The 17,634-nt window shown below is 33.6% G+C and overlaps 1 protein-coding gene across 2 annotated transcripts in view; it reads right to left on the minus strand.

Annotated features, from left to right (window-relative positions):
• LOC132737599 (dynein axonemal heavy chain 10-like) overlaps positions 1-17,634 on the minus strand; it is a 69,644-nt gene that overhangs the window by 33,761 nt on the left and 18,249 nt on the right. For both annotated transcript variants that reach the window (XM_060724929.1, XM_060724928.1), the window contains 24 exons: positions 17,233-17,398; positions 16,272-16,360; positions 15,776-15,934; positions 15,385-15,501; positions 14,283-14,385; positions 13,794-13,972; positions 13,241-13,452; positions 11,509-11,665; positions 10,685-10,918; positions 9,959-10,081; positions 9,192-9,425; positions 8,583-8,806; positions 7,158-7,326; positions 6,781-6,881; positions 6,248-6,431; positions 5,636-5,770; positions 5,156-5,308; positions 4,094-4,282; positions 3,247-3,393; positions 2,573-2,764; positions 1,872-1,990; positions 1,310-1,604; positions 876-1,133; positions 163-370 (listed from right to left, as the gene is read on the minus strand). In XM_060724929.1, the coding sequence (XP_060580912.1) occupies positions 163-370; positions 876-1,133; positions 1,310-1,604; positions 1,872-1,990; positions 2,573-2,764; positions 3,247-3,393; positions 4,094-4,282; positions 5,156-5,308; positions 5,636-5,770; positions 6,248-6,431; positions 6,781-6,881; positions 7,158-7,326; positions 8,583-8,806; positions 9,192-9,425; positions 9,959-10,081; positions 10,685-10,918; positions 11,509-11,665; positions 13,241-13,452; positions 13,794-13,972; positions 14,283-14,385; positions 15,385-15,501; positions 15,776-15,934; positions 16,272-16,360; positions 17,233-17,398 (4,147 nt within the window). The remainder of the gene's footprint in view (positions 1-162; positions 371-875; positions 1,134-1,309; positions 1,605-1,871; positions 1,991-2,572; positions 2,765-3,246; positions 3,394-4,093; positions 4,283-5,155; positions 5,309-5,635; positions 5,771-6,247; positions 6,432-6,780; positions 6,882-7,157; positions 7,327-8,582; positions 8,807-9,191; positions 9,426-9,958; positions 10,082-10,684; positions 10,919-11,508; positions 11,666-13,240; positions 13,453-13,793; positions 13,973-14,282; positions 14,386-15,384; positions 15,502-15,775; positions 15,935-16,271; positions 16,361-17,232; positions 17,399-17,634) is intronic.

Genomic DNA, 17,634 nt, shown 5'->3' on the forward strand with positions numbered 1-17,634 from the left:
ATTTAAATTCTTTTAAAAAAAATTAAAAATGACGATCAAGCCCAAAATTAGAGATCTTCAAAGCTAAAAATCTTATACAAAATGTATTTCAGACAAGATGGTTGTTTCTCTATTGATACATGGAGCCAAATAAAAACATTTGAGAATCAGTTACAGACTTACCAAGTCCAGCTAAAGTTTTGTCATCATCCGTGACATTTGACATGGCTGCCAGAGTTTTCACCTGGGCATCAAACTTGATCCTGCCTTCCTCCACCAGGCCAGCTCCAATAGACCAGATCAAGGACTGTATAAATACTGCCTCTAGTTCATCTGCCTCAATTAGCTCCTTCACCAGGATTGAGTCTAACATATGAGACAATTGTGTCACCTGTAATAAAATATGTGATTAATGTAGGATTTTCATTTTTAATTAAAAAATGTTATACACCATGTTGAACTATGCTCAATATACTTTTAACATTGTAATACATCAATTCCTTATAATGATTAAAGTTTGTGTTTCTTTTTTTACGCTGATTTCACCACATTTTATCAGCAGTTGATCCTTCTAACAGGCTTTCCTGGATAAATAACCAAAAATTACCTATTTCTCAATAAGTGACCAACTTCTTACCCCGAATGATTTCTATATCAGTATTGAGAGAGACAAATAACTATTGGATCAAATGCCCAAATTCACTGGTAACTGAGAAATTTCCCCTCGCTTGAGGATCAAACCAATGGTGCCTTGATTAATAATATGATGCTCACCTTCTTGAGCAAGGCAGATGGACAAGAATGATTAAAAAGCAAAACAAACAACAAACAAAAAAGCCCATGCATGAAGAAATGCACGCGCTCAAGTTTAGTTTAGAGTAGTTATTCATACTAACAAGGTTGAGATTTGTAAGTGGGATGATGGTTTTCATCTTCTCTCCTTGACGACCATCAACCACGCCTTCTATCACCATGTCAATCAATGTTGGTACATATTTCTCATACAATCTCTGTAGGTTGTCCTTCTCCACCTTTGTTGTACGTGAATTTGACCATTTTGTCCAGAAAGGTTCGTACCCGAGATTCTTTGGATCAACGTAAACCATACCACATCGAGACACAGTGGCTGGCGAGGCATACTGTAGATCATACACCTGAAATACACACAAAATAATTCACTCATACAATCCTTATGCCATTTTACTTATCCATATATAAATAAAATTATGAATATTCTTCAATCAACTGACTCCTACCAGTATTTTTCAAATATAACATATATTTGTATGTGTTCTTTAATCAACATAGAATTTATCAGTTGAATGATTACCTCAAACAACATGGCACAATGTTTCTGTAGACGAATTCTTTCACCGTTGGCCAGTGTCATCAGTCTGTTGTCGTCCATGACAGAGTTCATGTTCTCTACCCACAATGCATCAACATCACCGTCATACACAATATACTTCTTCTCGTTCTTGTCAGTCGGTTTGTTAATTTCACGGAAAATGTTGGAGAGCAGACCATCAGTCCAGTCACGGGTGATTGGATCCAGTATACCATATAACTCTATCACACTTCTGTCTTTAGGATTGATGGTGAATAACTTGGTATGAGTACCCAATCTTTTAAAGAAAAATTGTATACTTTCGTAAATGATAAATAAAACAATTTGTATTACTTGATTTTACTATCAATGAATATTACCTGATTTTACTGTCAAATAAAACAATGGTATCTGAAATCTTTTATCACTTCAATAAAATTTACAACTAGTATTGTTTTAAAAATGTTCGAGGTAGTCCCAAAGGCTAATCAGAAATAAAATATTTAATAATGATAATTTTTTACAAGTATAGGTTATTTAACATAAGTATAAAGAAAGGAGTTACCTGGTTTGAGCTTGAGCTAGTGTGTTTATAACAACAGATTTTCCTCCTCCTGTAGGTCCTACTATCATAGTGGTGTGACGTGTCATCATTGTCTCATACATCTGTACTACTTTATCAACCTTAAATCATACAATACATAATGTTCATTATAACAAGCAATACACTTTTCACAATCATACAATAATCATACAATATATAACATTCATTATAATAAACAAAACACTGTTCACAATCCTACAATAATCATACAATACACACTGTCCTCAAACTATGTTTGCAATTCTGAGGGCCATAATACACAAAATCATGCACATACATAACACACAATATTCACAGTCATACAAAAAACATTGTTCACAATCATACAATACACAATATTCACAATCATGCAATAAAAATGGTCATGATCAGACAAAACACAATGTTCACAATCTAACACTACCAAAATATTCACACTCTATTCTCGCACTTCAAGTTAACTGATCTATAAAATTAGTTCCATGCCTACATCTAATAATATTCTTCAAATAAAGCATTGTTGTGTTTATTTTCAAATTTGTTTTAATTAAGTCATTAAAAATTTACAGTTTTACATCTACAAGCACTTGTGCTTACTTTTCTTATAAGATTTTCTCTAAAAAGCTACATTACTACACAAAGACTTATGTTTAAGGAGTGAAAATCTGAAAAATGGACTATACCTGTACAGGAAGGAGAACATAACCGTTTTCTTCCAAAATGCCCTCTACAGCATCGTTGAAGTTTGGATAACGTACACGTGGGCAGTCAAGACCAGGGAACAAATCACCAATAAGACCAAGGAAGAGTGGTACATCCTCAAACACAAACTTGGGCAAGTTCATATCTCTCAAAGCTCTCATCAGTACAACATCCTACAGTAATATTGTATATATTAGAGATTACCAAGAATTTTGTTTAAACATGTCATAGGCTGAGTACCATGTTTACGGTTATGAAATATGTTTGAAATATGTTACAGAGTTTATCCAGTTTGCATTAGAAAGGGAGGTAAAAATTAATATCATCCGGGTTCTTGTCTCGTTTCTACCAAGCCAAAAAAACAACTCCTTTTGTCCTTCAATTTCTAGGTGTATACAGTGTAGAAGTTGTTCTGAAACCTCTAAATTAAGTATAATAGACAACTGTTTACATGATTATTTACAATATTATAATTTGATAATGTTCTTGTGAATATTTGAGGCTCAACATAACATTCTTTGTTTATATAGATAATGCAGAACATGAAATAAGATGAAACATGAAATTTGTGTGTGATTCTTAAATACAGAACTTTTTAATCATATCGCATAAAAATTTAGGAATATATCAAAAAGACCAACAAAGATTTACTAACCTCATGAAGATCAGGGGCACCTCTCTTCAACTCTCCTGCCATCACCAGCACAGATTTCAGCGCTCTCAAACCAAAGTCATAATGGTATTGTTTGGATAATTGTTCCTTAGCAAGTTTGTACAATACTGTCATCTTCTTTGCCAAAACCTGATTTAAAAGCAAAACACTGGTTTATTTCTCTGGTTTTTACTCCAATTTTAAAAAATTTCTGGTCATGTCACAGTGGTCAGTCTATTTTACCTTGGATAACTTACCAATAATGACAGATTTCGTTACAATGGACCAATTACTTATTCTACATAAGCAGTCACGAGAAATGACCATAAGACTCAAAGTCTGAGATCAACTCTAAAAGAGAAATTTCGCATTGGCTGAGGATCAAACCTGAAACCCCTGGATTACAAATCAGATGCTGAGGTGGGCAGGCAGACCAAAATACACCATTTAAACATTTAATTTTAGCATGCACATATTTTATACTGATTACAATCATACATATATGTATATATATTAACAAAACTTGTCAAGGTCAGACAATCTGACATAGATTCTTTTACAAATTTATTGCAACCTAATCCAGACTGAACTTTGCTAGAAATATTTAGTACAAAAGTTTATCCAGAATGATTGGCCAATGCTATAAAAAGTAAAGATTGGCCATATCTAGACTGAGGTTTTTATTGATTTGAAACCAGCCAATAATGTGACTTCATATCTGATCTTGTACAGAATTTCTATTATTTTGGTTCAAAGCATATTTCATCTACCTTGAATATTTTTTTTTATCATAAACTTAAGTTCACAAAAATTTAGCGCCTATGATATTAGTATAATATATAAAACAAACCTTTGCTAGAAGGAAACCTTCAGAGAACAACATGATCTCACAGATTTGTTGCAGATCTGGTACAATTACAACTACAGGACGGAACAGTGCCTTCACAGACTCGGGCAACTCTGTACGTCCAGCGTAACCGGGGTTCATGGTAATAAATATACCAACTCTAAGATCCATGTTAATCTCAACACCCTCAAACTGTAAAAGTAAAAAAAAAAACTCATATAACATTATAACACCATAATTTGTATTTTTGAAGATGATCTTCTCTAAAAGAATATATAAAACAAGAGCTGTCGGTAGGACAGCAACGCTCGACTATTCTTAGTGCTTGATAGTAAAAAAAATGCCTGATACAGTTACCTCCTCCTGTTTACAGGTTGGGGTCATGATGGTGAACAAGTGTGCAAAGTTTCAAAGCCATATGTCAATGGACTTTGAAAATATTTGAACTATTACAAAAACTTTAACGTAAATTCTAAGTCGAAAAAGGGGCATAATTCTGTCAAAATGCTTAATAGAGTTACCTCCTGCTGTCTACAGGTTGGGTCATGATGATGTTGAACAAGTGTGCAAAGTTTCAAAGCCATATGTCTATGGACTTTGAAAATATTTGAACTATTACAAAAACTTTAACGTAAATTCTAAGTCGAAAAAGGGGCATAATTCTGTCAAAATGCTTGATAGAGTTACCTCCTCCTGTCTACAGGTTGGGGTCATGATGGTGAACAAGTGTGCAAAGTTTCAAAGCCATATGTCAATGGACTTTGAAAATATTTGAACTATTACAAAAACTTTAACATAAGTGGTTACGCCGACGCCGACGCTCGGGTGACTGCAATAGCTCTACTTATTCTTATCGAATAGTCGAGCTAATAAGGTTTTTTGTACTTTTCAGAACTGTATTTATACTATATATGAAAAGTTTTTACAGATTCAGGCATGTAACATGTCATATCATTTTGTGAAAAAGCATTCTTTATGATAACAACATACAAATATCAAATCGTAAAGTCCTGTTATTACAATATTCCACTAATTGTAACCATAATAATTTTACAAGCAACTTACATGAAACCTCTTTAGTTTCAGGATGAGAGCATTTTGAATTGTCTTCAGCTGTGTAGAGATGACAGACAACACGGAGACGTCAATACGATTAAACTCGTCAAAACAACCCCACGCTCCACACTGACACAGACCAGAGTAAATCTTACCAACTGCCTATAAGTACAATCAAAACATATGATATAATAAATACATCTTTTCAAAATATAAAATACTTTTTGCTCTCTATATAGGAATCATTTAGAAACCTTTTTGTACAAAATTCATTGTTCCATCTGACAGTTTTCATGGGTGAATGATCTTTAAAGGACATACAAAAACGTGGAAATAAAGAAACCTTTTTGTCTTTCACTCGTGACTTTCATGGGTAAACGCGGGTAAAAAAAATGATGTTGGTAAATTAAATTTGATAATTTAAAGAAAACTATGGTGCAATTATAAAAAAGCTAAAAAATAAGTTGTATAATACATGTATCTACATACCTTGTAATCCATACCTTCACCACAGTTGGTGACAACGCAGAGCAGACCAAGAGCTTTAGCTAAATCTTTCACGGTCTCGGTTTTACCTGTACCAGCTGGACCGGCTGGGGCTCCACCAAGCTGCATGGACAATGCCTAAATACAGAATGGTACATTAATTAGTTTAAAACATTATTATTTAAGTTAAATAACAAATCAATTTTCATAAAGTCATAATAAATCTAATCTCTGCATTGTGTTATGATATCTTTTGAGTGTAATATAACCTAAAATATTTGTGAATGAAGGAAAAATAAACAAGAGTAAATTTTATTGATAATCTTATAATTCTGCAAAATAAGAAATTTTTGCCAGGGATTAAATTTACTAATTTCCAATAAAATAATACATGTATTGACGAAATAACGAACACTGCGGACCATGAGTAAAACGCATATAAGCTAGCTGATCTTGTTCTAAACTGGGTGCATGGGAAGATGAAGTCGCTGCCAGCATGCAAAGAGTTTTGATATACATAGTCCTGAAAGCTATTTCATAATTATGAATAGATAGATCTAATTTTAAAACACGACACTTCCAATGCATATATTGTTTGTGGCAGATGATACATACCTGTGTTATTGTAAGATAGATCCTGTCCGTAAGTGGTGTGATAACAAGACGTCCATTAAGACCCATATACTCGTAACCGTAGCCAAACTCTCCTGTACATTGTCTTACTAACAGCTCATCTGGTTCCTTCACCCAGTAAAATCTCAGCTGAGATTCCCACTCAAACTCGTTAGCCCCCATGATACTGTAATATTACAACCAAATCAGTTATTTCATTCAATATTTAACTAAATACCTGTTATCTATTAAACTTTTAACTTCCAGTCAACTGAATTAGATATATCTTCAAATATTTATTAACTTTTAAATATTTATTTATTGTTCATATTTTTAATTTGAATTTCTTTAAAATGTTTAAAAATTTGTAAAGCTAAATAGTTAAACATCTAAATTTTAACTATTTTCATTTCCAAAATGTCTTACTGTTTATAACCATTTATCTGAGAGAAATAACAGTTTTGAGACAATAACAATTCTGCACTTTGCTACAGCAGCAGTTACAAATGGAGTAATAATAAAACAAGGGAGCTAACCTGTCTCTGACAAAGCTGTCAATGATATCTCGAGCATGTACGTCTATAATCAATACAGTGTTAAACTTGGATCTGTCATTCTTTGACAGTTGTGAACGGATCTACAAAGGAGGGGAAAAAAAATTTGAGATGGGAGATATATAGTGAATGTAGTAAATTAAGAATTTACAGTCATAAAAAGTACAATATATGTATTTATCTATTGACTTACAGTCATTACCAGTATAGTTTAAGCAGTTATCTATTGACTTACAGTAATTACAAGTACATTATATCTATTTATCTATTATTGACTTACAGTCATTACAAGTGCAGTATAAACAGTTATCTATTACAGTCATTACAAGTACAGTATAAGCAGTTAAATATTAACTTACAGTTATTACAAGTTCGTCAATCTGACCATGAAGTTTTTTAGCATAATCTTTCAGTGCTGTTTTCTGTCCTTTCTTCACCTTGTTAAATACATCTTCTACCTCCCAGGTCCACCATACCTGGTTCCCAGCAAGACACACCATGCCCTGGTACCCCATCATCCATTCTACCCTAAAATTTTATTACCATATTTTGTTATTCAACCAAAAATAATATCAATATTAATAAGCAAGAAGCTTTAATTTTTCTACCTTAGTTTATATAGTCTACACCAACATCAGTTCAAAAGATTGAACAATAACACAAAATTAATTCACTGTAACATACATATGAGCCGTGCCATGACAAAACCAACATACTGCGTTTGTGACCAGCATGGATCCAGACCAGCCTGCGCATCCGCACAGTCTGATCAGGATCCATGCTGTTCGCTTTCAGTTTTTCTACTTGTAATAGGGTTTGTAAGCGAACAGCATGGATCCTGATCAGTCTGCGTGGATGAGCAGGCTGGTCTGGATCCATGCTGGTCGCAAACGCACTATGTTGGTTTTGTCATGGCACGGCTCATATAATATGACAATCCTAAAATTTTCCTAAAAATCTACCAAACACTTTCCAGTTTATTGCTTGTGCCAATGACCATCTGAATGCTTTATTTAAAAAGTAGCAATAAACAATTCTACAATATTATTTTTCTGGGGGGAAAAGTTTACCTTAAATCAGCACACAAGTATATGTTGTTTTTTTTATAAAATACATTCAACATGATAAAAGGAACTCATTACTTTAAAGAATATTCAGAATTTAACATTGTTCCGGAATAATTATGGTCATTCCCTCATATTTTTTCTGTCTGTTTTGTAAAGACAATGTTATATGATCAGATAGTGAAAAAGTTTGACAAGTGAGTGAAACATTCAATGCACATGTTGTAAATTTACAGTGTACCAAGGTTTCCCTGTTGACATACATTGTGGCAACAATAAAGTGACATAAAACTAACGCAGACAATATGATACCTTAAATAAAGTTTCTCCTCATTGTCCCAATCATCGCTCTCAATATTAAAACTATAACACCAATTCGTATATGTTCATATAATAAATTAGATTCTTTCAATAAATTGACAAATAGATTGTTCATTCTACACCAAATGCAACTATATTCTTCAAATCCAATGAAGGACGATAAAAGTAACAACCCAAAACATTTAATTTTAAACTAGAAATGTGTTTATTGAACAAGGATGCTCCAAAATTCCACTGCTTTGTCAGTCTAGCAACAAACAACATGACAGCAAGAAAGCAACATCGACAGGTTGCAGCAAATCTCTATGTCCCCCCTTTAAATTGGGGCATAAAAACAGACTAGTTTCTGATTAAGATTTATTTTTCTACAACAAACTAACATAATTCATGTTTATATACCTTTTCTTGCTTTCACAATAGAAGAAGATAGCCTCCTTGGTGATCAACCTGTTAGTAGCCCTCATCTCCTCCAGCATACTTGTCATCCAGTCTTCAACACGACCCTCAGCTGACACCTGGGTACGGAAGTCCATCACTTCACCCTCAGCTGATATCATGGCTGTAGCCAGAGCCTCATTGTTGTTTCCCTTACTGAACCTCAGTGATGAGATGTTGTCAAACATCTAAACATACAAGTTACACATATATTTCATCATATACATTATTCTCAAAAAGAAACCCATAAAACTTTGATGTTCTACATCTCATTTGAAAGCTGCATATTGGCACTTTTAATGACATACAGCAACTTTCTACTTGTGTAGTAAGACCTTAAGTGCCTCTTAGTGACTTATTTCAGGCAACAGTGGGCACCAGAGAAGATCTATCTATTGAAGCTAACTAGATAGCTTATTCACAATGACACATAAAAAATTAAATTTTCAAAAACTTACAACTTCTTCAATCATACAACTCTCAGGTTTTCCTTTTATAATCAAATTTTCTCTAAAATATCCAATATATAATTAGGCACTTTACAGAATTACTGATATAAATTCAGATAGAAACCTTTATCATGTGTTCCTGGACACACTCAGGGTCACTGCTACCCAATATACTCAACAATTCATCATCAGAAATGAAGAAGAATCTTGGGAAGGCATTTCTCTTGGAGTCAAGGTAGTCATTCAGAGATTTCTGACATTTCTCAAGACCCATACTGAGTGCCTCGAGATCTTGTAGACGATTCTGGGCGTGACATGCCAGCTTGATTGTCGGTACTTTATGAGTGTCAGTCATAATCTAAAATAATTAAACACAACCAATAGTAAAAATCAATGTATATAAAACAAGAACAGACTATTTTCAGTGTTTAAATAGTAGAACAAAATACTAGATAAAGCACATATAGTTTATAATGCTAAAGTTATAGACTTTAGTCAGTGACTGACAATAATGACAAAAAAGGCACATGTGAAACATCATGAGAATACAGTGGCTGTGAAAATAACATTTCAATTTGAAATACTTAACCACATTTTTTTTCCTTTTTGATTTGTTAAATTTCTTAGTTCCTAAAAGAAATATAGGGTCTTAAATAGTAACCTATAGATCTCATGATCCAAAAGATGTAACAAGTTTAAACATTTTTTAAATTTAAAATGTCTCTTTCACTAATCTTTTCATAATTATTGAATATAAAATACATATATTAATATATAAGACTATAAATAGATATAAATACAACTAGGAAATTCATTAAAGATCCTTTTTTTTACATATATTTCATTACTGAAATGATATTGGTGTGGAGAAAAGAGCACATAATAAGCTACCTTTTTGAATGTTTTGTCAATCTGGTCAAACTTTTTGGCCTCCTCTGGTAGCTGTGATCTGATATCTCCTCCAATAAAGATACCCTCTAGATACATCCACTTTCTCTGAACAACCATCCATACCTAATATACAAACACATGGCTACATTTATCATACATGAAACAAATCATAGTGTAATTAATAAAATTAGAATCAAGAATCTCCATTGATCCCAAGCATTTCTTGTAGAATAGGATGGTCCATTCTGCACAAATCCTTTGAAGCATTGCCTTATTAAGTAAGCATATTGCTTTACAAAGGAAGCTTTATTTCAAATTACCTGTTCATGTCATTTTAAAATTAACATCATTCCTAAAGATCACTGCTTTTGCCTTGACCTTTAATAATATATCATTGTATGACACAAATAATTATTGAATCTTTACAACTTGAATATTCTAGCATATGATACAGTGAATTTGACTCATATCTAAATACATATATGTTTTTAAATACACTACAACTTCTGCATAGCAAGACAAAAACTTTAGTTGTTGCTGGGAGGTGTTGCTTTAGTGAGATTATCTTATTGTCAATTATTTTTGAGAAAAATTGAAAGTACTGTTGTAAAGAGGTAGTCACTATACAGAGGGCTTCTTAAAGCAGAAGTTGCACTTCAATGTAAAATAAGAATTATTCTTATTAAGAAGTAAGAAGAATTTTATGCAAAGAACAGATGTACTTACATCAAGAACTTCTGAGATATGTGACAGACTCTTCTCCCAGTTCTGTACACTGTTCAAGAATGGACCAATAAATCTTGATGCAGACATACTCTGTAAGTTCATGGAACTGTCGTCCAAACTCTGTACAATCTCATCAATGGCTCCGAGAATAAAGCCACGATGTGATGTTCCTTTCATGTATGGTACAACAGTAAACTTCATACTGTTCCATGTTTCCTCTATTTCTTTCACTCCCTGAGGAATAAATATTCTAAATGTATGTTTTTTTTTTATATATTCATTTATATATATATATATATATATATATATATATATATATAAGTAATATTTGCTCCCTTTCTTTCATAATTTAATCAACTGCATGAATTCAATACTTAAGATAGTAACAAAGTGGTGGCATGGCTGTATTGGCCGAGTGGTTAACACATTGGAACTAGTAATCTTAGTATTGCTATTTGCGTGGGATCAAACCCTGTCATAGACAAGCTGTTGTTCCTTGAGCTAGAAACTTTACACTCATTGCATAGAACTGGTTTGTTCCAGGAATGGGTTCAAAAGTGTGTCTATAAGCTACAAGCTTCCTACACAATTGAAATGAAATAAATTCTGTATAAACCAAGAAAGTAACATTTGCTTGTTATCTCCAATATAAAGTGTTTTCTTACAAAAAAAAACAAAAAACATGGAATAATCACATAAACTTATCTTTGACCAATCATAAATAAAAATATAAAGTAATGACATATATATGTTTTACATAGCTGATTCTTAATTACTGAATACAACACTGGATAGCACTTCTATCATGTAATACTTCACTCTACCTTTTCTATTCCCATTTCCTTGCTAGCCATGGTGACAATTTCTCCAATGGTTTCATGGTATCTCTGTAACTCCATAGCAAAGATGTTTGCCAGGGTAAATGTCTCTGGGTTAATATCAAACTTCTGTCCGGTCTTTGTCATCAACTCTTTCCAATGACTGTAAACAATAACACACATTATTTCTTTTATTTTTATTTGGTTTTACGGAAAACCAACAAAATTTAGGTCATATTGCATTAAACTGGAAAAATGATTTTGGCTTTCCTTGGGTGTTTCAAACTCTTTCCTTGGGTGTTACAAACTTAAAGCAACACCAGAGGTCAAAACCACCTTACCTGCTGGAGCTAAGAAATTCATAGACTCAAGTAATTCAAACCCATTTAGTCGCCTCTTACAATCACGCAAGGATAATCGGTGGCTGCAATTCTGATGCCTCAAGACTTAAAAGCAATCCCTTAGCCACAGGCCTTGGTAATATGTTGCTAAAAACTAGAACTGCCACTATCATGGCGTGAATACCTCCGCATACCACTTTGTCAGAATCAACAGTGGCCATTAAGAGCTCAAGGACAACCTCCCTGCCAAATCTGAGGTTACTAAGCCAGTACATTGCTAAGTTATGTATTCTACATGCTTCAAATGTGAAAATGTCAAAATCAATACATTGCGGACAGGACATTCTTTAGCAATTGAGAAGAAAAGCTTCTTTTTTTTGTCAAGGTCCCTGTGACCTTGACCTTTGACCCAGTGACCTTAAAATCAATAGGGGTCACCTATAGTCATGATCAACATCCATGCAAAATATGAAAACTATGGGTCAAAGGAATCATAAGTTAATGGGTGGACAAACTTTTTAAAGTCAAAGTCCCTATGACCTTGACCTTTGATCCAGTGACCTCAAACTCAAAAGGGGTCATCTACTAATCATGACTAACCTCCATGCCAAATATGAAGACTGTGGGTCAAAGGAATCTTAAGTTATAGGGCGGACAAGCTTTTTAAAGTCAAGGTCCCTGTGACCTTGACCTTTGACCAGGTGACCTCAAAGTCATTAGGGGTCATCTATTAATCATGACTAACCTTCATGCCAAATATGAAGACTGTGGGTCAAAGGAATCTTAAGTTATTGGGCGGACAAGCTTTTTGAAGTCAAGGCCCCTGTGACCTTGACCTTTGACCTGGTGACCTCATAGTCAATAGGGGTCATCTATTTATCATGACTAGCCTCCATGCCAAATATGAAGACTGTGGGTCAAAGGAATCTTAACTTATTGGGCGGACAAGCTTTTTGAAGTCAAGGCCCCTGTGACCTTGACCTTTGACCTGGTGACCTCAGTCAATAGGGGTCATCTACTAATCAGGACTAACCTCCATGCCAAATATGAAGACTATGGGTCAAAGGAATCTTAAGTTATTGGGCGGACAAGCTTTTTGAAGTCAAGGCCCCTGTGACCTTGACCTTTGACCTAGTGACCTCAAAATCAATAGGGGTCATCTACTAATCATGACTAACCTCCATGCCAAATATGAAGACTAAGGGTCAAAGGAATCTTAAGTTATTGGGCGGACAAGAAAAAACCGACGGACAGCCGGACAAGCTGATTCCAGTATACCCCCCTTACAACTTTGTTGTGCGGGGGTATAATAATAAAAAATAATAAAAAAAACTTAATAAATACTAAAACCATAAATTGATATTATCCAAAGATAATTACAGATTCTATGAACTTACCGATCTCTGAGAGCCTCATGTTTCAGGTCAACAAACAAGGGCAGTGAATCTCTGAACTCCTTCATCTTCTCCTCTAATGATCGAGCTACGGGCATCTGTCTCACATCACGTGGCATCTTACGTAAGTTCTTCAAGAAAGATTCAATACCATCCTGTAGAATCTGGATGTTCAAATTGGCCCACAATGTCTCTGACCATTGCTCCCTGGCAGCCTGTATACAAAATAACAAGTGCAAAATATTACCATAACATCATTAACAATTATGCAAGATTTAGAATAAACCTATTCATTTAACATTTTATCAATTTCGAACATTTTTGTATCTTCAACATTATATTAGCAAAATTCCAAAGGTCCTGTTTAAGGAGGCACAAACGAAATCAGTTTCTGAGCCTTTAAATGCTCGGTGAAACTAAACAGCTTGAAACAAATTCAGTTTCTTTGCCTTCACATGTGAAAATGTGAAAGCTTCAACTGTCGTAGTTTAAATAGCTTGCATTTATCATATGATCTAACAATTCAAGCTATATTGACTGTGACTTTGATTCTCACCTGTTGTTCCTCGTACAGGGCATAGATCATCTCAAGACCTTTCATCTGTTTCTGTACTTGTTGAAGATCCGGGTACATTGTTATTGGTAGATCAAACAGCTTCTCAGCATTGGCTAACTCTTGACGTTCTGCCTCGTACTTGTTCACCTCCACACGATATGCTTTCATCAGCTCAACACCTGATTTATACAAATTTATATGGTTAAATTTTGATGTAAAAGAATGAGGTTTCCACATTATTAAGTTCAATTCTGATAACACAATTATGTTCCTTAAACATTAAGTTGATCCCTCATCATGAATCATGACATTAGAATTCATGTTTACTCAGGACAATATACAAATAGTCTAAGCATGTAAATAACAAATAATAAGAGAGATTAGTTCACATAGGATAATCTGCCTTCACACAACAAACAAAAACTTACAAAAATGCCTATCATGTTTAGCTTCCAATAAAACATTTTATATAAAGAAGCCTTATTTTACCCTTGTCAAGATTAGGTCCAACAGCACCAGGTCCTTCCAAGTAGAATCTGTCAGCAAACTCCTTCAGTTCCCCACTGAAACCCTTTATCTGCTCTTGTGTTATCTACAATATAAATCATATGTCACAAAACTGATAAATTATACCATTACATTCCAACCAATCAAATTTGCCTCTGCACAACACCTCCATTTGTGTAACAATTTACATTTCTTACTTTTTTCTAAGCAGTTATATTAAGAGTAAACGTTCTGTGAGCAATTATCAAAACAACATAGCATTTAATTACACTGATAAGAAAAATGGTTTTGAATTTCAAACACATCACGCTGATGCTTTTAATGACAATTACTTCAAGCTTTAACACTGGCCCAAAAGTTGTGTGTAAAGATATTCTCCATAGTTTTGATATATTATTAATTTTTGTGAGCTGACAATACAACATTCAGCCAAATGTGAAACAATGATTACCTTATACAAAAACAACAGTGCTTTAAATTCATGACACCATGTATACATTTTTATCATTTACCATGCAAAAATTATAAACAATAACCTATTCATATCTGAAATGAAAAGTTCAACAACTGAAACGTGTTCACTGTAAAGTGAGTATAAAACTATTTGTTTTGTGATGGACAACATATTACATCATCTTACCCCTCCTTTTCCAGTTGTAAACAACCCTTTCTAAACAGTCAGCATAATCAATGAGTAATAATTATAAAATCAGAAAAGCCTAAAATACCACCAGAAATCAACTATCTGCCAGAAAAAAGTCTAAAATCGTCACCTTAGTGCAGTAACGAGTTAACTCCATTTAAAAGTTGATAGAAGTTAACCCATTACAGCACTAAGATGATATAACTTTTTCGAGGCTTGACCTGCAAAAGGCTAATTATTTACAAAGTGACTGAGATTCAGGACTGTCCAAATCACTCCTTGCACCTTACACTCATTCAAGGTAATTTTACATTTATTATAGAGTAAAAACAAATCTCTTTAATCATAATCTAAGAATAAAAGAATATTCCATGTTAACAACATTTTCTTCATATTTCATACTTGTTAAGGTATCTAAAGTATTTGAAAAATTGTAAATACCTCTTTGAATTTTTTCTTGACGGCAAAGAGACTAGCATCAACATTTTTAGATTTCCAGACAAGATCTTCCCACATCTGTGGCATCTTCCATTGTAATTCTTTCTCTTGATCCGTAACCTGTATGTATCATATAGAAATACTGAGTGTCACATGTTTATTTACTGTTGCCATAGTAAACACATATTACGCTCCAGAATTATCATTAATTCTATTTTCTGAAATATAGTGCACAGAAATTCACTGTTTCAGAAAAGACCCCTTAAATTATGCATAGAATAATGTAGAGCATCATTGAGAATAAGGGGATTTGTAATTAGACAAACAACTGGCTGGTCTGCCAATTGAATGGACAATGTATTTGAGAAAAACTAAATAATCATAGTTATCATACCTCGATGTCATACATGGAGAGTGTCCTGTATCTCTCTTGTATATCTCGAATCTTGTCCTCTACCTCTAGTGACATGGCTTTAATGTCGGAGATTGTAGTCAACACAAACTTCAGGTCCTCAAGTGTGCTTGGAGTCTGCTCTAAATCATCTGACTTGGTCTATACAAATACATATAAAATCTTATCATACAAAATTTCAAAGCATGTTTTTCATTCCGCATTTTATATAATAAACAACAACAATATAACAAACATACAATAATGGCAAAATTATGACTTTATTTGATCGAAAAAGTACATATTATTATCAAAATGTTTCATTATACAATTCTATTTTTTGGAACGGCTGGAAGGGCTTAATCTAATGTTGCTAGAACTTGTTGCCGAACCCATTTGCTTTTTCATTATTTGTATATTAATTGACAAGTATTTCATGCAATAAAATACGTTTAAATTTTTTGATTTACAAATTAGTTAGACAACTGAATGCACTTACATCTAGGTTGTCACTGAGCTGGAATAGATTATCCTTGGCCGAATCTCTCAACAATTTACCAAGACATCCAATCCATTGTTTGGCATGCTCTGTAATTACAGTATAACATTTAGCCCTTATGTTCATCCATCATTAGTAACTGCTTTTTAATTGATTTGAAATTAATCACCAAGTTAAAAGACAGATTTCTAACAACTTAACACTATGCTAAACTGATAAAACTCAGAATATGGATGTAAGGGTGACCAAAACAATGTGTGGTCCTTATGATTTGAGAAAAGAAACATTCAAATGAAACTAAGAAGAATTCATTGTATATTTCTCTGGGCAATATCAAACTCTATAACATGTTAAATGTTAGCAAAATCTGTAAATACCTCATCTACCTAAAGATGTTTACAGTGAGACTATTTTATCTATAACCTGCTGGAACTGGAACAAAAAGCCACCAGTATAGAGCCAGGCTAGTCTGCACATCCAGACAGTCTGACCAGGCTCCATACTGTTCTTAGCTCAAATCGACATTTCATTTTTGTTATTATATCTGTTAATAATTAAATGGACTGTTGCAAATTCAAGGCAGAGCAAATACATTACACAAATTCAAGGCAGGACAAGTCCATTACACAAATTCAAGGCAGGGCAAGTCCATTACACAAATTTCAAAGCAGGGCAAATCCATTACACATATTCAAGGCAGGACAAATCCAATAAACAAATTCAATGCAGGGCAAATCCATTACACATATTTAAGGCAGGGCAAGTCCATTACATAAATTCAAGGCAGGGTAAATCCATTACACAAATTTAAGGCAGGACTAACCCATTACATAATTTAAGGCAGGGCAATCCATAACACAAATTCAAGGCAGGACAAATCCATTATACAATTCAAGGCAGGGCAAATCAATTACACAAATTCAGCAGGTCAAGTGTTAAGGTCAATATTTATTGATGTTACCTTTGACAGATGAAGCTAGTGGACCCATGTATAGTCTGATACATTCCTGATCCTTTACTACGGGTATAGTCTCTACTTCATCTATTGTCTTGAAGTAATACTGCAGTTTGTTGTCAAACGATACAACAGTTGGGTCCTTCTGAAACCAGCGGTCTGCAAGGGCTTGCTGTAAAAGAAATTGAAAATTATTTAACTGGGTTAAATGTCAAAAAAGAACTGTATAATCAAACTCATATGTCATCTTTTAAATCTCAATAAATTCAAATCTCAGTAAATTAAAACCTCAATAATCACTATGATCAGAGGGATTGGTCTAAAATGGTTTACTTTAAAATGCTTTAAACTAGTGTTGTCAAAGTTTCACATTGTCAAAAAACTGTTACAGTATTTTCATTTACATTT

Source organism: Ruditapes philippinarum, unplaced genomic scaffold (assembly GCF_026571515.1).
Source record: "Ruditapes philippinarum isolate M1 unplaced genomic scaffold, ASM2657151v2 ctg3159_1_1_1_1, whole genome shotgun sequence".
Lineage (NCBI taxonomy): Eukaryota > Metazoa > Mollusca > Bivalvia > Venerida > Veneridae > Ruditapes > Ruditapes philippinarum.